General features: G+C 35.7%; 1 protein-coding gene across 1 annotated transcript; it reads right to left on the bottom strand.

Moving 5' to 3' along the window:
• Positions 1-27,434, bottom strand: LOC123690749 (large neutral amino acids transporter small subunit 1). The gene is made up of 5 exons (XM_045634851.1): positions 26,298-27,434; positions 24,386-24,604; positions 19,350-19,620; positions 18,844-19,168; positions 1-655 (listed from the first exon to the last, which is right to left on the bottom strand). The coding sequence occupies exons 1-5, from the start codon at positions 26,578-26,580 to the stop codon at positions 263-265; spliced, it is 1,491 nt and encodes a 496-aa protein (XP_045490807.1). The 5' UTR covers positions 26,581-27,434; the 3' UTR covers positions 1-262.
• Between the last annotated feature and the right edge of the window lie 73 nt (positions 27,435-27,507).

A 27,507-nucleotide genomic window follows, 5' to 3' on the forward strand; every position in this document is an offset into this window, starting at 1 on the left:
TTTAGAATTTCCATAAAAAGCATTATATTATTAATTGACAATACAAGCTTATCATACCTACTTAAAAATACAGTTGCAAGTTGCAAACGTCCTTTTCTTTCAAAATTATTGTCTAAATAAACTTAACACTAACATTAGGAAGCATTTGTTTTCATTATCTTAACAGATCTACATAATTGTATGACTTATTACAATTAATGGCGTTATTAAACAGGTATAAATAAATACATACACACAGCCCATAGTACTGAGTTCAGATCGATCATAATTCTTTGGAGTCTTCTGGGAGGCATAAAAACATTTTTGAGCAGAAGAGATTGACTGAATTGCAGGCGGTTAAAAGCCACGTTGGTTTGTTTTGCCACATGATGAATACCCAATAGACGGGTACACCGAGGGCTATAATAGCGACACCAATACCCACTTCGAGGAAATGCGTGAAGCAGGAAAATACAATTAAGAATATGCAGATTATGAGGAACACTATTGGGAGCAATAAATTCACTCGTATTGGTCGTTGTAGTTTCGGGCGCGTGTATCGCATCCACAATAGGCCAGAGATCGAACAGAATATAAATATAGCTTCTACCGCTGTCACGTACACCATCAGCGACTCGACGTTGTTAAACATTAACAGCACGAGGGTTACCAGACACTGAAAAGAAAAGTGTTTGTTTAAAAATATTGTGAGTCAAACATGCATTTGGCCACAGAAGTGATTCTGACAGGTTTGTAAGAAATTTGTCATGTGTAATAATGATAGTGGTGGTATATATATATAGATATCTCCACGGGCACTATGTTGATCAAACGTGCCATATAGATAGTAATTATTTGATCCGTTTTCACTTGTTGATCCGGTTGGTATTTGTGGATCCATTGCCACACCACCGTCCGTATGTGGATCCGAACGGAGCCACAAGTGTCACGATCAGTAATAATAATAATTACGTGCTTTTTATACAAATCCACCTTTTTTGCATTTTAGCTCTTGTTGATCCGATTCAAATGAGCCAATCAGAGCCCACCGAGCTCAGCCATTGGTCGCTTGCGGCCTTAGCCATTTGAAGATTTAAAGACATTTATTCTCGTTATAGAAACGTATGTTGCCGTTCGCCTTCCATAATTTGTTCGGATCTTCGGGAGGGCAAGATAGCTAGCTCGTCTATTAGGATAGTGGCGATTTGATGTTGAAAATATAATATTTGTATTTTGTATTTATGTTTTTATGTAGCGCTTTGCGGATGAACATACACGTAATATAAAAGTATAATTGTTTTAAATTCATTATTTTAGTGTCGTCGTAGATTTTATTTGTAGAAGTTAAAAAAGGATAGTTAAAGATAGTTTTAATGATTTTATTTTGTAAAATTTGAGGTGGCGCTTATATATTTTTGTAAGCACTCCCCGATACTTCTATAAAATACATTAGGTGCGGCTTTACTGACGTGTTGTAGATGGTGTGGCGTAATTTATGAGGAATGCGAGAAGTAATATTATGCAGAGATCTAGGAAGTGCTGATAATTTATTTTTTAGGTGGTCGATGTGATAATTCCATTTCAGAGAGCTGTCGATTCGCAAACCTAGGCATTTCTCGTGGGTTTTATGTTCTAATACAACACCGTTAATTTTAAGTGGAGCGTGTGGTAGAATAATTTTGTTATGAGCTTTGAATTTAGATATATTCATTTTTAGTAGATTGCATTTATTTATTTAATTTATTTAAATCATTTTGTGCTTGCGCTATCATGTCATGTATAGAGGGACCAAAATAAAACAGACAGGTGTCATCCGCACAAAGTGTTAGGTGACCATTTAGCTTTAAATCTTGGAAATTATTAATATAAATTAAAAAAAGCAATGGGCCTAGAATCGAACCTTGTGGTATGCCACATGTAATTGGTAAGGGAATGCTATCATGGTTATCTATTTTAACTATTCATGATCGATTTTTTAAATATGATTTCAGCATATCTAGTGCTTTACCATTAATGTTAATGGATGCTAATTTCTTTATTAAAAGTTCGTGAGAAACGGTATCAAAGGCCTTTGGTAGTTTAATAAACACTCCCAAAACTATATTGTTTGCGTCAATGTTCTGTTTTATTTTAACAGTTAGGTCCATAGTCGCTGACAGAGTGTTACTTTTTGGCTTAAATCCGTATTGACGCACTGAAATAAAATTAAATGAGTCTAAATATTTTTCTAATCTCGTGTGTAAAATCTTCTCCAATATTTTTGACAATACTGGCAAAACCGAAATTGGCCTATAGTTACCAGGTTCAAATTTTGAGCCACTCTTATAGATAGGAGTTACCTTCGCTATTTTTAACGAGTCCGGAAAACGTCTTTGACTTATGGCTTGGTTAAAACAGTCGCTTAAGGTATGATTTAATTTTTAACCGACTTCAAAAAAAAGGAGGAGGTTATCAATTCGGCCGGTATGTTTTTTTTATGTATGTACACCGATTACTCCGAGGTTTCTGAACCGATTTACGTGATTCTTTTTTGTTCGATGCGGGATGGTGTCGAATTGGTCCCATAAAAATTTTATTCGGATAGGCCCAGTAGTTTTTATTTTATGGGCATTTTTGTCTGTTGAGGCAATAAGGTTCACTTTTGCTTGGTAAAACTTGATTAAGTAAAACGCACGTCTAATCTTGATAACGTTTATTTCGTTACTAACACAGATCACTGAACAAGTAATATGGTTACTAATTTCTAAAGCTACATACTAGCGGCCGCGGCGGCGCGTACATACCGCCCACCAAAACCTATAGGTAACTAGGTTTTATCTTAATTGGCTAACATTTTTGCTTAACGTTTTGCATTACATACCATCGAATCTAAACTTAAACATGCATTCTTCAAATAAACAAAAACAAAATGATTTTTAAATTAAGTTATATAAATCAACAATCAGTATCTGTTATTATCTAAACATTGTACATTTAGATTAATTATGTAATAACATTTTTTTTTTTATAATTTAAATAGGCAACTAATATTCAAAAATCCAAGTCATTATTTATAGGTAATGGGCATAATTTGGAAATTGATCGCTTCATCAATTTTCCGCGGCATTTTAAAGAATACACACGACATATCCCGTCTGCTCCCGAATGTTTTTCTAGGATACGACCTAAAGCCCATTTACCAGGAGGTAAATGTTCTTCCACGACCAGGACCACATCTCCCACTTTGAATTCATCTTGTCGTTTTAGCCATTTGGGTCGTTGCTGTAGACGTGACAAATATTCTGTTTGCCATCTCTTCCAAAAGTCTTGTAGTAACCTTTGTGCATACTGCCATCGTGAAAGTCTGTTAAGGTTTATGTCTCTCAAGTCTGGTTCTGGTATATTGAATGGGGCTTCACCAATGAGAAAGTGACCAGGTGTAAGAATATTCAAATTATCGGTATCTGTATTGTCGATTGGACACAACGGTCTGGAATTTAAGCATGCTTCTATCTGGCACAGTAATGTTGTCATCTCTTCGAAAGTTAGATGCTTATCTAAAATTCTTCGCAAGTGATATTTGATGGATTTCACCCCCGCTTCCCATAAGCCTCCAAAATTTGGACTGTAAGGTGGATTGAAGTGCCATTGTATGCCATCTTCTGCTAAAGTAGCTGGTAGATGGCCTGGTATTTGTAAATTAGCCTGTTGGAACAGCTCCAACAATTCCTTGTTGGCACCTACAAAATTAGTGCCTTGATCGCTCCAAATGTGGCTACATCTTCCCCTTCGAGCTACAAAACGTTTTAACGCGCCTAAGAAAGAATCAGTGCTTAAATCCCCAACTAATTCCAAATGAACTGCTTTGGTAGACATACATACAAATATGCAAATGTATGCCTTATTGGTTTTGGACCCTCTACCCCTTGAAGTTAAAATTTGCAGTGGACCAGCAAAATCTACGCCGGAGTGTAAAAATGGCCGTGACGGAGTCACCCTCATCTCAGGTAAGTCTCCCATAATTTGTAATCTGGGTTTTGCTTTAAGTCTCGCACATATAAAGCACTTATTGATATATGATGAAACAAGTGATTTAATTTTAATAATCCAAAAACGGCTTCTTATATAATTTATAGTCAATTGTGTACCACCGTGTAGCGTCTTTTTGTGTGCATCAGCTATTATTAAAGTAGTTAAACAGCTCTTATTGCTTAAAATCATGGGATGTTTCTCGATTTCTACAAGATGGGCATGCCTGAGTCTGCCGCCCACCCTGAGAATATTTTCAGCGTCCAGGTAAGGATTAAGATTTTTAATACAACTGTTGCGTTTTATTTCTTTCCTTTGTTTTAAATCTTCTATTTCTACTGAAAAAGATTCCCTTTGGTCTAATCTTACACATTTGTTTAAACTGTCATGTAGCTCATTTGTAGTTATAGCCTTAACTTCTTTAATTTTCCTTACATTCAGAAACCGTGTGCAATAGACTATTGCTCTCAGTAATTCATATAAGTTATTAAAATTTTTAAATTTATTTGACCAATGTGCCTCATCTACTATTTTTGTATTAGCTATAATATTTTTCCTTTTTTCTAGGTTAGTGTTATAAACGGAATTTTTCAAAGAAAGCTGCTCATCTCGTAGCCATTTTGGACCTTCCCACCATAATTTACAATTTTTAAGTTCAGGTAATAACATTCCACGTGAAGCAACATCGGCAGGATTTTCTACAGAAGGTACGTGGTACCATTTATTTCCTATAGTTTCTAATATAGTTGCAACCCGATTCCGTACAAAGGTTTGCCATCGAGAAAGATCTCCTTGAAGCCAGGACAAAACTACGGTTGAATCTGTCCAACCATATATCCGATCGGTTGGTATGTGTGTAGCGTCACTTATTTGTTTTAATAATTTGGCAAGTAAAACTGCGCCACATAATTCTAAACGAGGCAGGGATACAGGTTTAACAGGTGCAACGCGACTCTTCGCAGCTATAATGCCTGTAACATATGTATTATTTTCTACTTTGACTCTCAGGTAAGCTACTGCGCCATATGCCTTTGAAGATGCATCACAAAAGCCATGCACTGTAACATCAGACATATTTTTAGTATGACTGTATAACCATCTATTTATTTTTATATCTTTTATATTTCTTAAACTTTCTTTAATCTTTAACCAATCTTCTTTTATTTCAGGTACTACTTCTTCATCCCAAGAAATTCTCATCAACCACAATTTTTGAATTATTATTTTTGCAGGCAGGAGTACAGGAGTTAACCAACCGAGAGGATCAAACAAGCGTTGAATCTCCGAGAGTATGGTTCTTTTGGTTATGTTTGCCGGTGACGCAGGTAAGTCAGCATAATAATGTAAAGTATCATCGACCACATTCCATGATAGCCCTAACGTCTTTACTGTTCCTTCAAACTTAAAATCTATACTCAGGCGAGAGCTTAGTTCATCGGAAGAAAAGTTTTTCAAAAAACCCTTATTATTTGATGACCATTTCTGTAATTTCATTCCTCCTCTACTAAGTATATTTGAAATTTGTTTCGCTATTTTTGTAGCATCTTCTACCGAATCCTGACCGGATAGTAAATCGTCCATAAAAAAATCATTTTTTATTACATTAACAGCCGCAGGATAGCCTTCTCCTTCATCGTTAGCAATTTGGTGAAGAGTTTTTACAGCAAGATAAGGTGCCGATGCTGTGCCGAAAGTAACTGTCAATAAACGATAATCCTTTATAGGCTCATCAATGCTATTCCTCCATACAATTCTTTGATAGTCAGCGTCCTCTGTTTTTATTAATATTTGCCTATACATTTTTTCTATGTCTGCGACAAAGGCAATTTTCCGAAGTCGCCATCTCATAATCAAGGATCTCATATCTTCTTGTAGCAGTGGACCAACAAGTAAGTCGTCATTGAGCGATATATTATTTTTACCTGTTGCAGACGCGTTGAAAACTACTCTCACTTTTGTTGTATCACTTGCTTCTCTAATAACTGCATGATGCGGTAAGTAAATAGATGGGTTATTAATTTCGCTTTCGGGAACTTCCTCCATGTGGTTTAACTTTAAATATTCATTAATCACATTTATATACTCTCTCTTTAAATCCGGGGATTTGACAAATTTGGATTCTAATTGCTTAAATCTGAAAATTGAAATATCACGGGTATCACCTTGTGTTGCTCGTGGGGGTTCGTGTTTTACAGGTAATTTTACAACATATCTTCCTTCCGCTGTCCTTGTATATGTATCTTTATATGTTCGTTCACATGTTTCTTCTTCTATGCTTAATTTTTTGTTTGTTTCAGGATCCAGCTCCCACAACCTTTGCAACATTTCATCCACATCTATACGATGGTGCATAACTAGCATTTCATTATTAGATTTCATTTCCGTATTGTCTAACACGGAACCGAATAATATCCATCCCAAGCTTGTTTCTTGTGCGCATGGTGAACCAGGAGGACCCTTGATCAAAGGTTCTTTGATTATTTGTGCATATGTGGTTACGCCCAGCAGCATATCAATCCGTCCAGGTATATTGTATGTGGGATCGGCTAATACAAGACCTTGAAGATGTGACCATGAATTTTCACTGTCTATCAAATGTTTGGATGGTAACACATTTGTTAAACGAGTAGTAGAAATGACATATGCATCAATGAACAGTTGGAACTTGTCGTCATATCTTGATAAAAGCTCTAATCCCACCGTGTGTTTTACCTTAGTTTGTGTAGATCCTATTCCCGTAATACTTACATCTATAGCCAATGGTTTACGTTTAACTTTAAGCAGTTGAGCAGCTCGTTCGCTTATAAAGTTCGCTTGTGAGCCTTGGTCTATTAGCGTGCGGAGTACAGTTATTCTGCCGGCGCCATCTGTAACAGGGACAAGAGCGGTAGCTAGCAGAGCAGAACCTTGTTTGGTTGCTACGAAAGAAGAGATAGTGTTAACCTGTTCCTCCAAGTGTTGCTCCTGCTGTTCTTCGTCTATCTCATCCTCCACCTGATTAAAGTGCGATTCTATGTTGCTGGGTTTGACCACGGCCATTGACTGATGCAACAAAGAATGATGACGCCGTTGACATACCTTACAAGAAACCCGCAAACGACATTTGCTCACCACATGCCCACTGCATAAACAATTAAAGCAAATATTATTGGAACGAACAAACTCATTCTTTTGTTGTGGTGTAAGTGATATAAATTCTTTACAGTGGCATAAAGCATGTTCTAGTTGACATTTTGGACAGGGTTTAAATTGCACTGCGGGCGTCGCTATATGGAATGACCTTTCTTTAGATGTCGATGGCGATAATAACTCCAAAGTACGAAATTTTAATTGCAAAAACTGTTGTAATTGTTCCCAACTTGGTAATTTGTCGGTATCATTCTGGACATACTCTTCCCAATCCTTATGTGACTCTGGGTCCAATTTCTGTACAACCAGAAATATAATTAAAGGATCCCAAGAGTCTGTGATTATGTTTATGTTTTTTAAACTATTAAGGCACTCTGTGGTAGTGTCCAGTAAGTTCTTTATTAATTTATAATTTTGTGAGCTCATTTTCTTTTGATTAAATAATCTTTTTAATATTGAATTAACCATCATTTTTTTATTTCCAAATCGTTTATTTAATAAATTCCAGGATTGCTCATAATTCGCTTGTGTTATCTGAACATGTTTTAATATATTTTCAGCTTCACCAGTTAAGCTACTCTTTAAGTAATATAATTTTTGTACATCCCCAAGCGCGGAGTTATTATGCACCAATGACTGAAACATGTCTCTGTACGAGGGCCAATCTTCATATGACCCCGAAAACGTCGGTAGCAAGATTTTAGGCAGCTTTAACTGCTCGTTTGCGTTATTTGCTACTTCCAAACTTGTTCCATAGGCAGGACTCTTATTAGCGTTTATTAAAAGATCTTTTAGATCGGCCTTGATGCATAAATAAAGATCTTCAAATACAAAAAAATCTTCGTTCACAAAATACGATATTTCAGATTTCTTTTCTTTAGGCACTGTTCTCACCAAACTATTGTGAGCCTCTTTAAAAGTGTTCCAATACTCCTCAATACTTTGTAAGCGGGCTTCCACGTACCCCTTCGTCAGTCGTTGTTTTGGACACTTTTTTAAATTAGTTTGCGCCTTTTGTAACAATAAAGCCGTATCCTCCAATAAGGCCAGTAACTGCTCGACACCACTCATGTTTAGTCTTTTATCAATATTGTACGAGTAACGAATAAACGTGTAAAGTAAATAACAATAATCTGTAACTTGTCACTCAATAGAATCCTTCCGTAGAAACCGGTTCGTCGATGTAATTAGCATTAACGCTCATTGATACTATCCGGCGATGGACCATATGTTGAGGCAATAAGGTTCACTTTTGCTTGGTAAAACTTGATTAAGTAAAACGCACGTCTAATCTTGATAACGTTTATTTCGTTACTAACACAGATCACTGAACAAGTAATATGGTTACTAATTTCTAAAGCTACATACTAGCGGCCGCGGCGGCGCGTACATTGTCTGTATTTGTAAATGTTGCAAGTGCAAGTTTGAAATCGGTTGTTTTTAACGCAGTTATCTACCTTGTTCTTTGATGCATTTAATTGTTTTTGTAGTAATACCATCAAGACATGTAATACCATCATGTAGTAACACCATAAATAAATAAATAAAATTAATAAAAGACCTGTACTACAGTTTGAATTAAGGTTATTTATAATTATATATTTTTTTTACTGGCTTCGGTAGGTCTGAACTTATTAGTGAGGTAATTTTTTAAAATTTCATAGTTGTCTTTAGATTTCCTCTCCTTTGAGTTATAAGATGTCGATTCTGGGAAACGAGTAAAAATTACATTTTTTTCGCGGCTCTTTCTGTCCCGTAGTTCCTTGATTAAGTTTTAAATTATATGAAGTTGATTTTTAGACGTAAAACCCGATGGATTGGCTGACTGATTTATTGATTAAAGATTTAATTCCAGTGATTTTATTTTACTCTCACCCTAGTTTATCTGGGATTCTAATTGAGAAATAGTACTCTTCAATATGTTTTGTTCAGTAATTATCATACATGCTGATGACTTAATTTCATTGATTTGATTCGTATTTTGGCGAATTAAATTCAAGGATTGTTCATTGGACGATTTAATTTCGGTAATTTGTGTTTTTACCTCAGAAATGTTTTCATGAATTTTGTTTACTTTTTGTTCATTTGAGCATACATATTTTTCAAGTAATGTACTAATACGGCGCAACTCCGACCGAATATCCTTCATATCTATACATATAATAAATCTGTAGAAGGGTCAATTCTGTACATTCAAAATATTGAAAAAATAAATAGCAGGGGGTGTTACTGGATCGATACCAAACCCAAATATGTGATTAAAAAAATTTTTGTCTGTCTGTCTGTCTGTCTGTCTGTCTGTCTGTCTGTCTGTATGTGAAGGCATCACGTGAAAACTAGCGGTTCGATTTCGATGAAACTTGGTATAATTATACCTTATTATCCTGGGCGTAAAATAGGATACTTTTTATCCTGGAAAAATACGTAGAAAAAAAATAATCTTAATTTTTCAGTTCTATCCATAGACGTTGTTCCGTAGAACCGCGAACACACGTTGCGTATTATTATAGGCCTAGCCGTATTTGGGAATTGGGTCCAATAGATATTTATAAGATGTTATTGTCAGAGGTACTCAAAATGGATAAATAAACCATCCACACGAAGACCGACATCCGCGCGGACGGAGTCGCGGGCGGAAGCTAGTCATCACTAAATCTGCAATCTGGTTCTAGCGGTTGTTTCCGTTTTCTGTAAGTAATTTGAGTATCAGTTGGCGTAGAACTCGTAGAAAACGAACTTAGCTTCGATAGATCGGGATGCGATCCACCGGCAGTACCCACTGCACCACTGCTGGTTAAACGTGTTGGCGATCTGCGTACACTCATATTTACTCCGTAATGGATAATTTGTGCAGGAATATGAGTCGTCATTTGTTTGACCTAAATCTAACATTTTAATTATTTTATCAGATTGATATCAGAATCAGAGCATAGGCTACGTCAATAAATATTATGATAATTATCTTGATATTTACTGATGATTCAAGAGGTAGGTTGTTATTTGTAGGATGCATACTACTTGAGAATTATCACCGTCACTGTATGACGAAAGGTTCGTCCAAATATCTATCTTTTTAGGGTTCCGAATTTTTAGTTTCACAACGTTTTCTATAAGTTTCAATTAAATTACGGTCGACTTCTTCAACTTCCATAAAACTCAGGAGGTTTTTTGCTAGCCCTAATTTCATATCCCCATGTCAATGTCATGCAAGTGCATATAAATGGAACAGATCAACATACGACTTATGATTTGGTATAAAAAACGGAGTCAAGAAGTGTTTGAGCATTTCAAAATTTGAACCGTTACGGAGTCGAGTTCGTCTAGTCTAGGCGGATTTAGCAATGTATGGAACATTACCTAACTATAATATGTTTGTGTACGGAGCCAACAAATACTGTAGGGTTTACGAAAAATAATCTATGTTACTTAATATACAGTTTCGTTTTGTCGGATCAAATAAAGCTGTAATTTTGATAATATAAATGGATCTGATCAACATACGACTTTGGATTTGGTATATAAAACGGACCCAACAAGTGTTTATGGGTTTCTGAATTTCGGCCGTTACGGAGTCGATTCAGTTCGAGATCTTAGCAATAAAAATGTTGAGTATATCATTTTCTCCATGAATATGTTTGGCAACGTCGCTCAAATATTTGCGCCGTTGCCACTCCGGGTAAGATCTATGCAACCGGAGTCGAGTAATATTGGGGAAAAGGTGGAGTCAGGAATGCACGGCAGTCGGGCTGGATCAACTTAGTGCCCAAGTGGGTATTTATATATATATATATATTTATATATATATATATATATATATATATATATATAAATACCAACTTGGGCACTAAGTTGATCCAGCCCGACTGCCGTGCATTGCCGACTCCACCTTTTCCCCCATATTACTCGACTCCGGTTGCCTAGATCTTGCCCGGAGTGGCAACGGCGCAAACTTTTGGGCGATGTTGCCAAACGTATTCATGGACAAATTGATATACTCAACATTTTTATTGCTAAGATCTTGAACTGAATCGACTCCGTAACGGCCAAAATTCAGAAACCCATAAACACTTGTTGGCTCCGTTTTATATACCAAATCCAAAGTCGTATGTTGATCAGATCCATTTATATTATCAAAATTACAGCTTTATTTGATCCGACATAACGAAACTGTATATTAAGTAACGTAGATTAATTTTTCGTAAACACTACAGTATTTGTTGGCTCCGTACACAAACATATTATAGTTAGGTATAATGTTCCATACATTGCTAAATCCGCCTAGACTAGACGAACTCGACTCCGTAACGGTTCAAATTTTGAAATGCTCAAACACTTCTTGACTCCGTTTTATATACCAAATCATAAGTCGTATGTTGATCTGTTCCATTTATATGCACTTGCATGATATTGACATGGGGATATGAAATTAGGGCTAGCAAAAATCTCCTGAGTTTTATGGAAGTTGAAGAAGTCGACCGTAATTCAATTGAGACTTATAGAAAACGTTGTGAAACTAAAAATACGGAATCCTAAAAAGATAGATATTTGGACGAACCTTTCGTCATACAGTGCCGGTGATAATAATTCTCAAGTAGTATGCAACCTACAAATAACAACCTACCTCTTTAATCAGGGCAACTCTTTGGCGAACGCTACACGTAAGATCCATATTGTGATCCGTCAATATTTACTATCGGATTACGATATTTATTGACGTGTAGGATAGTGTATTGACGGATCAAAATATATCACTGGATTTCTGGAAATCCTTATACACGTCAACAAATATTATGATAAATATCAAGATAATTATCATAATATTTGTTGACGTGTAGCGTTCGCCTTTGCCCTGATTCTGACATCAATCTGATAAAATAATTAAAATGTTAGATTCAGGTGAAACAAATGACGACTCATATTCCTGCACAAATTATCCATTGTTGAGTAAATATGTGCCAGTGGATGATGGATCGCATCTCGATCTATCGTAGCTAAGTACGTTTTCTACGAGTTCTACGCCAACTGATACTCAAATTAACAACCGCTAAAACAAGATTGCAGATTTAGTGATGATATGAAGGATATTCGGTCGGAGTTGAGCCGTATTAGTACATTACTTGAAAAATATGTATGCTCAAATGAACAAATAGTAAACAAAATTCATGAAAACATTTCTGAGGTAAAAACACAAATTACCGAAATTAAATCGTCCAACGAACAATCCTTGAATTTCATTCGCCAAAATACGAATCAAATCAATGAAATTAAGTCATCAGTATGTATGATTATTACTGAACAAAACATATTGAAGAGTATTATTTCTCAATTAGAATCCCAGATAAACTAGGGTGAGAGTAAAATAAAATCACTGGAATTAAATCTTCAATCAATAAATCAGTCAGCCAATCCATCGGGTTTTACGTCTAAAAATCAACTTCATATAAATTAAAACTTAATCAAGGAACTACGGGACAGAAAGAGCCACGAAAAAAATGTAATTTTTACTGGTTTCCCAGAATCGACATCTTATAACTCAGAGGAGAGGAAATCTAAGGACAACGACGAAATTTTAAAAAATCACCTCACTAATAAGTTCAGACCTACCGAAGCCAGTAAAAATATATAATTATAAATAACCTTAATTCAAACTGTAGTACAGGTCTTGTGGTATTACTACAAAAGCAATTTAATGCATCAAAGAAAAATTAAATCATACCTTAAGCGACTGTTTTAACCAAGCCATAAGTCAAAGACGTTTTCCGGACTCGTTAAAAATAGCGAAGGTAACTCCTATCTATAAGAGTGGCTCAAATTTTGAACCTGGTAACTATAGGCCAATCTAGGTTTTGCCAGTATTGTCAAAAATATTGGAGAAGATTTTACACACGAGATTAGAAAAATATTTAGACTCATTTAATTTTATTTCAGTGCGTCAATACGGATTTAAGCCAAAAAGTAACACTCTGTCAGCGACTATGGACCTAACTATTAAAATAAAACAGAACATTGACGCAAACAATATAGTTTTGGGAGTGTTTATTGACCTACAAAAGGCCTTCGATACCGTTTCTCACGAACTTTTAATAAAGAAATTAATATCCATTAACATTAATGGTAAAGCACTAGATGCTGAAATCGTATTTAAAAAATCGATCACAAATAGTTAAAATAGATAACCACGATAGCATTCCCTTACCAATTACATGTGGCATACCACAAGGTTCGATTCTAGGCCCATTGCTTTTTTTAATTTATATTAATAATTTACAGGATTTAAAGCTAAATGGTCACCTAACACTTTATGCGGATGACACCCGTCTGTTTTATTTTGGTCCCTCTATACATGATATGATAGCGCAAGCACAAAATGATTTAAATAAATTAAATAAATGGTTTCAATGCAATCTACTAACAATAAACATATCTAAAACATGTTATATTAAATTCAAAGCTCATAACAAAATTATTCCACCACACGCTCCACTTAAAATTAACGGTGTTGTATTAGAACATAAAACCCACGAGAAATACATAGGTTTGCGAATCGGCAACTCTCTGAAATGGAATTATCACATCGACCACCTAAAAAATAAATTATCAACACTTCTTAGATCTCTGCGTAATATTACTTCTTGCATTCCTCATAAATTACGCCACACCATCTACAACACGTTAGTAAAGCCGCACCTAATGTGTTTAATAGAAGTATGGGGGAGTGCTTACAAAAATAAATTAGCGCCACTCCAAATTTTACAAAATAAAATCATTAAAACTATCTTTAACTATCCTTTTTTAACTTCTACAAATAAAATCTACGACGACACTAAAATAATGAATTTAAAACAATTATACTTTTATAATACGTGTATGTTCATCCGCAAAGCGCTACATAAAAACATAAATACAAATATTATAATCTCAACATCAAATCGCCACTATCCTAATAGACGATCTAGCTATCTTGCCCTCCCGAAGATCCGAACAAATTATGGAAGGCGAACGGCAACATACGTTTCTATAACGGGAATTAATGTCTTTAAACCTTCAAATGGCTAAGGCCGCAAGCGACCAATGGCTGAGCTCGGTGGGCTCTGATTGGCTCATTTGAATCGGATCAACAAGAGCTAAAACGCAAAAAAGGTGGATTTGTATAAAAAGCACGTAATTATTATTATTACTGATGATGACACTTGTGGCTCCGTTCGGATCCACGTGCGGACGGTGGTGTGGCAATGGATCCACAAATACCAACCGGATCAACAAGTGAAAACGGATCAAATAATTACTAACTATATGGCACGTTTGATCAACATAGTGCCCATGGAGATATCTATATATATATATATATATATATATATATATATATATATATAAATAAATACCAACTTGGGCACTAAGTTGATCCAGCCCGACTGCCGTGCATTCCTGACTCCACCTTTTCCCCGATATTACTCGACTCCGGTTGCAAAGATCTTGCCCGGAGTGGCAACGGCGCAAATATTTGGGCGATGTTGCCAAACGTATTCATGGAGAAATTGATATACTCAACATTTTTATTGCTAAGATCTTGAACTGAATCGACTCCGTAACGGCCGAAATTCAGAAACCCATAAACACTTGTTGGCTCCGTTTTATATACCAAATCCAAAGTCGTATGTTAATCAGATCATTTTATATTATCAAAATTACAGCTTTATTTGATCCGACAGAACGAAACTGTATATTAAGTAACGTAGATTAATTTTTCGTAAACACTACAGTATTTGTTGGCTCCGTACACAAACATATTATAGTTAGGTAATGTTCCATACATTGCTAAATCCGCCTAGACTAGACGAACTTGACTCAGTAACGGTTCAAATTTTGAAATGCTCAAACACTTCTTGACTCCGTTTTATATACCAAATCATAAGTCGTATGTTGATCTGTTCCATTTATATGCACTTGCATGACATTGACATGGGGATATGAAATTAGGGCTAACAAAAAATCTCCAGAGTTTTATGGAAGTTGAAGAAGTCGACCGTCATTCAATTGAAACTTATAGAAAACGTTGTGAAACTAAAAATACGGAACCCTAAAAAGATAGATATTTGGACGAACCTTTCGTCAAACAGTGACGGTGATAATTCTCAAGTAGTATGCATCCTACAAATAACAACCTACCTCTTGAATCAGGGCAACTCTTTGGCGAACGCTACACGTAAGATCCATATTGTGATCCATCAATATCAAGATAATTATCATAATATTTGTTGACGTGTAGACGCCTTTGCCCTGATTTTGACATCAATCTGATAAAATAATTAAAATGTTAGATTTAGGTGAAACAAATGACGACTCATATTCCTGCACAAATTATCCATTGTGGAGTAAATATGAGTGTACGCAGATCGCCAACATGCAGTGGGTACTGCCGGTGGATCGCATCCCGATCTATCGAAGCTAAGATCGTTTTCTACGAGTTCTACGCCAACTGATACTCAAATTACTTACAGAAAACGGAAACAACCGCTAGAACAAGATTGCAGATTTAGTGATGATATGAAGGATATTCGGTCGGAGTTGAGCCGTATTAGTACATTACTTGAAAAATATGTATGCTCAAATGAACAAATAGTAAACAAAATTCATGAAAACATTTCTGAGGTAAAAACACAAATTACCGAAATTAAATCGTCCAACGAACAATCTTTGAATTTAATTCGCCAAAATACGAATCAAATCAATGAAATTAAGTCATCAGCATGTATGATAATTACTGAACAAAACATATTGAAGAGTACTATTTCTCAATTAGAATCCCAGATAAACCAGGGTAAAAGTAAAATAAAATTACTGAAATTAAATCTTCAATCAATAAATCAGTCAGCCATGAGCCAACCCATCGGGTTTTACATCTAAAAATCAACTTCATATAAATTAAAACTTAATCAAGGAACTACGGGACAGAAAGAGCCGCGAAAAAAATGTAATTTTTGCTGGTTTCCCAGAATTGACATCTTATAACTCAGAGGAGAGGAAATCTAAAGTTAACTACGAAATTTTAAAAATTACCTCACTAATACGTTCAGACCTACCGAAGCCAGTAAAAATATATGATTATAAATAAGCTTAAAAAATTACTTCAAACTGTAGTACAGGTCTTGATGGTATTACTACAAAATCAATTAAATGCATCAAAGAAAAATTTAATCATACCTTAAGCGACTGTTTTAACCAAGCCATAATTCAAAGACATTTTCCGGACTCGTTAAAAATAGCGAAGGTAACTCCTATCTATAAGAGTGGCTCAAAATTTGAACCTGGTAACTATAGGCCAATTTCGGTTTTGCCAGTATTGGAGAAGATTTTACACACGAGATTAGAAAAATATTTAGACTCATTTAATTTTATTTCAGTGCATCAATACGGATTTAAGCCAAAAAGTAACACTCTGTCAGCGACTATGGACCTAACTATTAAAATAAAACAGAACATTGACGCAAACAATATAGTTTTGGGAGTGTTTATTGACCTACAAAAGGCCTTCGATACCGTTTCTCACGAACTTTTAATAAAGAAATTAACATCCATTAATATTAATGGTAAAGCACTAGATATGCTGAAATCATATTTAAAAAATCGATCACAAATAGTTAAAATAGATAACCACGATAGCATTCCCTTACCAATTACATGTGGCATACCACAAGGTTCGATTCTAGGCCCATTGCTTTTTTAATTTATATTAATAATTTACAAGATTTAAAGCTAAATGGTCACCTAACACTTTATGCGGATGACACTTGTCTGTTTTATTTTGTTCCCTCTATACATGACATGATAGCGCAAGCATAAAATGAATTAAATAAATGGTTTCAATGCAATCTCCTAAAAATAAATATATCTAAATGCAAAGCTCATAACAAAATTATTCCACCACACGCTCCATTTAAAATTAAGGGTGTTATATTAGAACATAAAACCCACGAGAAATAATCTAGATTTGCGAATCGGCAGCTCTCTGAAATGGAATTATCACATCGACCACCTAAAAAATAAATTATCAGCACTTCTTAGATCTCTGCGTGATATTACTTCTTGCATACCTCATAAATTACGCCACACCATCTACAACACGTTAGTAAAGCCGCACCTAATGTATTTAATAGAAGTCCGGGGGAGTGCTTACAAAAATAAATTAGCGCCACTCCAAATTTTACAAAATAAAATCATTAAAACTATCTTTAACTATCCTTTTTTAACTTCTACAAATAAAATCTACGACGACACTAAAGTAATGAATTTAAAACAATTATACTTTTATAATACATAAATACAAATATTATAATCTCAACATCAAATCGCCACTATCCTAATAGACGAGCTAGCTATCTTGCCTTCCCGAAGATCCGAACAAATTATGGAAGGCGAACGGCAACATACGTTTCTATAACGGGAATAAATGTCTTTAAACCTTCAAATGGCTAAGGCCGCAAGCGACCAATAGCTGAGCTCGGTGGGCTCTGATTGGCTCATTTGAATCGGATCAACAAGAGCTCAAACGCAAAAAAGGTGGATTTGTATAAAAAGCACGTAATTATTATTATTACTAATGGTGACACTTGTGGCTCCGTTCGGATCCACATACGGACGGTGGTGTGGCAATGGATCCACAAATACCAACCGGATCAACAAGTGAAAACGGATCAAATAATTACTAACTATATGGCACGTTTGATCAACATAGTGCCCATGGAGATATCTATATATATATATATATATATATATATGAGATGATCCACTACTTTTACCTTTCTGTAACTAGGGACTGGAAAATATAGATGTTGTTCGATCAAAATTGACAATGCATCACACATTGTGAAGGAATCTACACTAATATTATAAAGAGGAAAACTTTGCTTGATTTTAATAAATAGGCTCATAAACTACTGGACCGAATTTAAAAATTCTTTCACCATTCGAAAGCTACATTATCCACGAGTAATATAGGTTATATATTATCACGCTCAGATCAACAGGAGCGGAGCCACGCGGGTGAAACCGCGCGGCACAGCTAGTATAATATATAGAAGGCTTATCGCTTTCTTCTCTAGTCAAAAATAGATTGTCAAACTTTAAACATGGTAGATTTGGTCTAGAAATTGGAACGACGCGGACGCTCCGGCATAAAGTCCCTTTGTATCTGTATGCTTTGATTAAAGATAGTGTTTCATGTTAGTTTTAGTATACAATTTATGAGGTATCAGACAGACAGGCGAAACCGCGGGCGGATAGCTTGTTAATCATGTTTTAGATAAAGATATTTGATTAAGTACTAAGTTAATTAGCCTTAGTAGTTAAGTAATTGATAATTGAAAAAATATTTGGGAAAATAAAAGTATAAAGTACAACGCACAAATCAAGAAAAAATAAGTCTTATCAGTTTTCTTGGAATGAATGCGCCAGTAGTTTTTCCAGTTATAAGCATTTTCTCATTACCGTATCGACTCATACGCATGTAAAGTGTTAACGCTATCATACCTTAAGACCATTAACTTTTAAATAGCACCATAAAGTTACACAGAGGCGATACTATTTTTCAGATTAATTTCCATGAATAGGGATTTCAACAGCGTGCTCTTTTTTCTTACTTTCTTGAAGTAATCAATCAACCAAGATTTATATATAGATACAAAATCTATACTTATTTCAATAGCTTTAGCATTTTTATATGGAACTTACCATAAATATAAGAGATGGAACGGGAGTAAGTCGCCGAATGTCTATCAAGGAGATCGCTAATGGTAGGTGTCCATTCCTGGCACCGACGAAAAATAGACGGGAAGATGCGTAAATAGCTCCGTTAAGTGAACCAAATGTACACAGCGCTACAAATAGTGGCATGATCCAGGATACCACACCAAGGATCTTCTCACTAAACGTTACGGCCACCGCTTCGGACGACATGATCTCGTCGTTTGTGAGAACAGCGAAAAATGCCACGTTTGTAAGCGCATATACTAATGTCACTACCGGCATTGATATGCATATTGCTTTCGGTAAATTCCTGAAAAAAAAGAGCAAAAATATGTAAGCTTTCTCTGCTAAACGTCAATATAAAATTAATTTTAATTGAACTGTAGTTTTTGATATAAAACACGTTTTTTGTTACAGATGCTACGTTTAGAAAAGTTAATTGTTTTCAAAATGATGCTTATATGATTCAAATTTAAAAGAAGGACACTTACTTATATGGGTCTTTCAATTCTTCAGTTACAAAGTTAAGATAATTCCAACCAGAGTATGAAAATAATCCCGTATAGAAAGCGATGGCTATGTCCCCTGGATTCGTTGTGGTCCCTTGCATCATTGATTCCAAATTCTGTGTGTTTCCAGAAAACAAGTACCATATGCTGGCAAAAAATGTGACCAATAGCGCCAATATTTTTGCCGCGGTGAAAGAATCTTGTACTCGCGTCACCCACTTCACATTGTAACAATTTATGACTGTTAAAAGGCCTGAAATGAAAAACAATTGAATAATTAGTAAGTGGGCGAAGGAACCATTCCCTTAAACCATAATTATCTTAGAATTAATACGCATAAAAAGGCAGTGACGATACTGATATACGACTTTTTTTTTTTTTTTTTTTTAAAGTAAGGATTAGGCAAGCATTTGACCATCGCTTCGCCTGATGGAAAGCGACAAGCGTGGTCTAGGATGGAGCATGTTTGCCTAATAAGTGTCTATTCACATTTCTCTTGAATAAATCCAGATTGTAGTTTCTGGGAAAAACGGAAGCCGGAAGATTGTTCCACTCCTTACTAGTACGCATAAGAAAGGAAGAAGCGAAACGCTTAGTGCGTATGGGAGGGATGTCGATGACATAAGGGTGGAGACCGGCCCGGCGTCGAGTCCCTCGATGATAAAAAGGAGAAGCTGGCAACAGGTTATGCAGTTCTTCAGCACATTCGCCGTGAAAGATTCTGTAGAAAACCGCCAAACTGGCTACGTTCCGACGATGTTCTAGACTATGCAGTTTGCATGCGGTTAAGGATTCGTTTCCAATGAGTCCAATCGCTCGTTTTTCGATGGAGTCCAAAGCGTTGAGTTGATATTTAGCTGCCCCTGCCCAAAGATGAGAGCAGTACTCCACACCGGAGCGAACCTGGGCTTTGTATAGGTTTAAGAGCTGTTCCGGTGTGAAGAACTCCCTCACCTTAGAAAGTATTCCGAGCTTCTTAGCTGCAACTTGTACTTTGGACTCAATGAAGCTCTTGAAATTCAGGCTAGAAGAGAGTGTTAGGCCTAGAAGCTCCAGCTCGTTGGATAAATTCAAGGACACATCCTGAAAACTAGGTGTTAGACCGAAACCAGTGCGCTTAGCTGTAAACAGACAAGCCTGTGTTTTTGATGAGTTGAACCCGACTAAATTAGCTTCACCCCATTTAGAGACCGATTTTAATGTAAGATTCAACCGCTCAACCATAGCCTCTCTCTGTTCCACCAACACTTTATTGCCTATCTGCGTTTCGGACGTATAACTGTCTACAACTGTGCTGTCATCCGCATACGCGTATATATTAGGACCTAACAAGTCGTTTATGTGAAGCAAAAACAAAGTTGCAGACAGAACCGACCCTTGAGGAAACACCGGCGTTTAGTGGCAATTGATCCGACGAACAACCATCGATTACCACTCGAATAGAACGCTCATCCAAAAAGTCAGATATCCAATTGCACAGACCTGGACAGATCCCAAATGCCGGAAGCTTGTTGATAAGACCGCTGTGCCAGACCCTGTCAAATGCTTTGGAGATGTCGAGAGAAACGGCAACCGCTTCCCCAAGCTTCTCAACAGCAGATCCAAACATGTGGGTAAGGTGAACAAGGAGGTCCCCAGTAGACCTATGACGACGAAATCCGTACTGATGATCGCTGAGGAGATCATTACCCTCCAGGTACCTCAGAAGCCTGTTATTTAGAATACGCTCCAATACCTTACACATTATGGAGGTGACAGAGATCGGCCGGTAGTTTCCCGGGTCACTGCGACTTCCTTTTTTCGGGATTGGTTGTACATTGGCTATTTTCCAAGACATAGGAACTTTTCCAGTTTCGTACGATAGGCGGTATAGTCGTGTTAAGATCGGTGATAATTCAGGAGCACAATTCTTAAGCACCAGAGCAGGAATACCGTCTGGTCCACTTGCCTTATTCACATCTAGACTCCGGAGACATTTAAGGACCTCTTTTTGAGTGATACAGAATTCAGGCATGCTTAAACCACAGTGAGGTAGAGAAGGAGGTACCTTATTGCCAGCGTCCAGACGCGAATTGCTTGCAAAGAGATTCGCGAAAAGATCAGCTTTTTCTCTCGCACTATGGGCAAGTGCACCGTCAGGTTTTAAAAGTGGTGGTAGAGATGTTTTACAGAAATTGGCTTCTACCGCTTTTGCTAGGGACCAAAAGGCTTTAGACCCATAGGGGTAGGAAATAAGCTTGTCCCCAATTTGTCTGATTCTATTAAGGCGAGTCCTTTTGAGCGTTAGTTTGAAGGACTTAGCGGCTTTGTTGAAGTTTCTCTTTTTCATTGTTATATCAGGATCTTTGCGTGCTCTAGCATGACTTGTAAGAATATAAATAAAAGTAGTTTAAAACATAACTGATGTATCGTTGTATCAATGGTATTTTGAAGTATCGTTTGTTTTTATTTTATTTTTAACTCATGACAAAATTAACACAGTTGAGAGAGGGCAGAGTTATAAATAATAAAAACTTTATTGACATAAAGAAATAGGTACAGCTTATATATGAATCCATAGGCTCCTGAATTAGTTAAATACTGTGTCTCTGGAGCCAGTGTCTCAAGTTGAGATTGATTTGTCCATTATTTTTATAGATAATTTTTAATTACAAAACATACCTAAAGGACTTATTATTTACGAAGTAGTAAAATAAATTGTAAGATCTCGTAAAAATGTATCTAACAAAACTCAAATATTCTTAATTAGGTACTACGTTAACTTCCTAGTGTCCATAATTTAATATTATGTACATAGTACATAATAATACAAACAATTTCCAAACTAAAAACCGCAACGCAGGGTCCCAAGACACAAGTATTTCTTAGTTTGGGACCCACTGTCATACACTTAATTTTATGGACACATAACTAAATTTATTTCATTTCAATTTCGGCAACAATTGATGAAAAAATTCGATTCGGCAAAAAATGATATCATTAAGTGTCCTTACTACAATCAGTAGGATATTTTCGCACTATGTGACAGTGAGATACGGGAGGAAGCTCTCATTATCCTGTCAAGCACAATCAGCACTATGTCGCCATTGCGAGTTTAAAGACGTAGTCCTCCACGGCCCTGCGATGACACATGCTTTATCCAATAACTTATTATTATATTATGTGTTATTGTTATCCAATTGTTGCTATTTATCCTCTAACGTAGAATTGTCCGTACCTACTTAAATAAAGACGTAGAAGACTATAATTCATACTTTATAGCACGTTTATGTCGCATCAGAATAACTGTAGTAATACTGTCCTTATTTATGTAAAAGTAATTACATAAAGTGAGTTCGTTGCCCCGTATAAGTTTTTGCAATATTTCAGCATATTTCTTTTGAGCACTTGTCACTAGTAATACCATATATGAGACCAAAACCGGAAATTGCGTGATTGTTGTGGCACCAAACTTGATGCAGCAGGAGAAATGAACTTACAATAAACATGGTAGTTACTTTTGTCATAAGAAAATATAGTGCTCTTTTTTCTTTTAGTGTTCTTTTGATCTGAAGTTTTTCAATGGAATTTCTTGAAGGATGTGCCAATTGCCAAAGAAACGATGCGAAGCTACGATGCGGATGGTATAATCGTCAATTGCTACCGTACACTTTCCATAATGTAGAAATCAGAGAAGATTATAAATTATAATTTCTACAAGGTGTAAAAATAAATCAATATTCACAGTCCAAATTGACCACGTGTAGTGTAATTCCTGCATGTATAATGAATACGATATCAATTACATATACTCAAAATAATAATACTTAAAAATGTTTTCTCCGAAACGTCTCACTGCATGTGGTAATGCATAATAATATCTTGCATTCCAAGAATCTTCCAGGCATGTTCGTTTAATTAATAAAGAAAAAAAGGTATCGATTGTTTCTTACGCAATACTTTTGACTGTGATGGTTCTGCGTAGGATAAACCATAATAAAAAAGTAAAAAGTTTAATTGACTTTAAATTTAAAGTCAGTTAAGTACTCATACGTAAAAGAAAATTAATTATATTTCAACACTGACTTAACCCATAGGCCCCATAGCCCAGCCCCGAGCGGCCCGATCTGACCACGAAACAATAGATTTTCTATTGTGTCTGTGATTCCGGGGGCTAAGTTATTAAATTAACTTTCCAACAATACATACCTACTCAGGTATTGTTAAACCTGTGTGTTAAACCATATTATTTATCCAATAAGAAAAATATGGCCCTTTTTTCCCTTTTTAGTAGTACCAGTAGTAGTAGTATACTAATTTTTTGAATTGTATTTAATATTTTTACTAATATTATAAAGCTGAAGAGTTTGTTTGTTTGTTTTAACGCGCTAATCTCAGGAACTACTGGTCCGATTTGAAAAATTCTTGCGGTGTTAGATATTATTTATCGAGGAAGGCTATAGGTATACCGTATATCATTTCGCTAAGACCAACAGGAGCGGAGCCAAGCGGGTGAAACCGCGAAGCGCAGCTAGTATAAATATAAAGTTACTGCTAAAATCACAGACAACTCATGTAGGTTTAAAGCAGAAAGTTTTGTATAAATATTTCATCCTTGACTTCATTAATTCGACTAAAATACTACATGATCTGAATAACGCATATAAATATATAATGTGAATATTTTTAGTATCTGGTTATATTCATTGCCACGTTATTTGACAAAATGTAGCTATTCTTTATTAACAATGTCTACTCCTAGCCTACAATCCTAACATGATACGGTCAGTGCTTTTAATATTTATTTATTCTTTATCTTACATTGTATATAAGTAACAATATTAAGTTAAAAAAATAATAATAATTTAATAACATCACGTGAAAATATGTGAATATGAAAAAAATATATCTACACAACGAAGTAAATTTAAATTAGACTTCTGAATTAGGCTATGAATACAAAGAAAATAGGTTTGTCTTGAATTAAGATCAACTTAGTTAAACTTAAAATATAAATTCGAGTTAAAGTTAATACTTACAAGTTATAGCAGCAGCAATTAACGTAACAGCATCTGAAGGTGGTTCGCAAGCTGGTGACAAGGGTTTGAGAATGTTCTGTGCAAATGTAAGTGCCGTGATGGCGTTTCCAGTAGGCACTAAGATCAATAACGCGACCCACAGATATAAGAAAGCTGGAAGTGGCCCGAATGCTTCTCCAATGTACGCGTAGTCACCGCCGGACTTTGGGATCATTGTACCTGAAAGTAGGAAATGGTCCATTATAAATTTATGAGATTACATGGACTTAATTGCCAATAAGTCAATAACATACGAAGTTTCGTTTTAGCTACTGAGCTCTTCAGTACAATAATATTATAATTATGTAACCACTTTTTTGAACAAATGCCTACAGCTACGTTACTAGAGTAGATATAGGATTCATTTGTACTATTAATGGACGTGATCAATTTATCATCTACTCTATAAACAACGAAACCCCTAATCCAATTATTCGAAAATAAAGATATCCTAGTTACTGTGTATACCTATGTAAAATATATTATGGGTTTTGAGTAGCGGAGCAAATTCTTTAAGATGCATAAGATTCATCACATTTATAAAATAACAGATCAATTCAATATTCATTTAACTTATAGTTAATGTGGTGAACAATTCACGGACAAGAACGAGTGGTAAATATAAGGAAATGATATAAATTAATTTAAGAATAGCTAATGCGCCAGCGCTGATCGATTAGCAAATCGAACATAATGTGTGAAACCTATTTTGTAATAGGTAAGTACCAAAAAGGTATTATAGCTAGTATTGGAAAAATAACGTTTTGGTTGGTTCAGAGATAAATCAAGTTAAATTCTAGTAAGGTTTGTGAGAATTGTTAATAATTCTGATAAAGTAAGTACCTACATAGGTAGATGTTCATTCAAATATATAAAATCAATGTATACCTACTTACTTAATACTCATGTAAATGAGATTCGTATTGCAATTTATTTCAATACACAATTAATAATTAACCAGGTACCTACCTAGTAACCGCCTCCTTGGTACAGTGGTTGACGCGTGAGCGTAGAACCGAGGGGTCCTGGGTTCGATTCCCGGTGGAGACGAAGAAAAAAAAAATGTCTCGGTCTGGCAGGACACAGTAGGCTGATCACCTACTTGTCCCTAAAGGAAGTGGATCAGTGAAACAGGTGTATGCATAATGCATCTGCCCCTTACCCCACTTGGGGACACGGGACTTCACTTTTTTACCTAGTAACCTACTTATTTAAATATTTATCTTGTTCGAATTTGCTTTTATATGTAGGTATCTATATTTAACCTATATAATTATCAAAACTTAAACCTATAGCTTTTACTTTGAAAGTAGCGTCACTTGGCACAATATTAGGCATCCTGGCGCTGTTTGAAATATCCGCAAAGTTTGCGTGAGAAAATTTCGATTCGGATTGCGAGCGCAGAAGAAACGCGTTGTGAACATTTTTCATGAATAAAATCAATTGTAGTTTATTGAAAAAAAATAGATACCTACATCCAAGTAATGTAAGTGATAAAATAGACAACCTGACGCAAGAAACTGTTGTGAATATTTAAAGTTTTTGCGCTACTGCAATGCAGTAAGGTCGCAGACGGCTGGGAGGTGTCGCATCCTCATATAGGTAAGTAGGTACTTATTAGAAGAATTACTCAAAAGGACTTAAATAATATTGAATTTTGTTTTCGACTAAAACATAACTACATAATTGTAACCATAATATCTATATAAGCTTCGCTTTATACTAATTGTGTTAATTATAGCTTAAATTACGTAAATTAGTACGTTACAGGTAGTAGGTAGGTACGCATTGTGGTCTTGTGGGTTACCGATTGTTCTAAATATTTTAAGCATTTAAAGGTAGGTAATACATAATTTGTTTGTCAAACACTTACCCAATTCCGCGTAGCACAGTGCCCCGATCATTGACAAGAAACCGGAAAGGACCCAAATAATAAGGGCCATACCCTTTGAGCCCGCGAATTTCAAGGCTAAGCTTGGGGAGACGAAGATTCCCGATCCTACAATTACTCCAACAATGATCGCTACTCCATTGACCAAGCTCAATTCTTTCTTCAATTGAACTCCTTCCCTCGGTTCTTCATCAGCGTTCCCACCGCCTTCACCGCTGTCCATCACCTTCGGCGTTAAACTCTCCGATGCGGATACTTTTGCCATTTTTATTATTATTGTGTTACACTAGGAAGACTAAATATTCCTTTTTCTGATCACCAAATTTGAACAGTTTATTCTTACGAGCACTCAGTTTTAATTGAAAATAAAAACATATTGTATTCTACTACCGAAACTGATGACCCGTCATGCAAACATTGCATCACACTACTAAACCACCGCGGGAAACACCACGTGCGATTTACACCTTAAAACTGTTCTATGTTAATTAATTATTACATATAATAAAAGAGGAAACCGCTTGACCACCGAACACCAGCTGATAACACGTTGCGTACTATTTCACCGTTTGAAATAATAATTATTCACGCGTTTTTTTTACCTTTAATATCCTTCGCAGCTAGGTTAATATATTCTAAAATATGTAGGTCAAAGTATGTTTGAAATGTTCATTAATACTTTTAAAAACGAACACGTGGTTTTAAAATTATTGAAATAATATAATGGCAAATAATTTCGTAGTGATTATAACAGCTCATATGTTGCGATCGAAGGCCGGCACGGCGCGCAACACACGTTCTCCGATATGCGACCCCACTTCACTATTCAATGTACTTTTCACATAACCACGGCTCCGACGCGACGGTATACAGCCGTATGACTCAACGACGAAAAAGGCTTTAGAACGATGACAGGTTTATGCATTTTAACCTCTAAACACCTATAAATAGAGTTCATTTTTAATCATAGAAGAGCGTAAAAATTCACTGCCAAGTTTGAACAACGGGTTTTATTTGTCTCTTTCACTCCCCTCCAACACCACGTGTACGGATGGCATACTTTTGAAAAGTAATAGTTATCCTGACAGACAGCTCTGATAACACGTGTCTTCATTCACTGATAACTATATTAAAGCTATAAGATTAACAATAGACGGACACAAAATATAATTATTATAGCATCACTGCAAAA

The sequence above is a fragment of the Colias croceus genome, chromosome 3 (genome assembly GCF_905220415.1).
Source record: "Colias croceus chromosome 3, ilColCroc2.1".
In the NCBI taxonomy this organism is placed as follows: domain Eukaryota; kingdom Metazoa; phylum Arthropoda; class Insecta; order Lepidoptera; family Pieridae; genus Colias; species Colias croceus.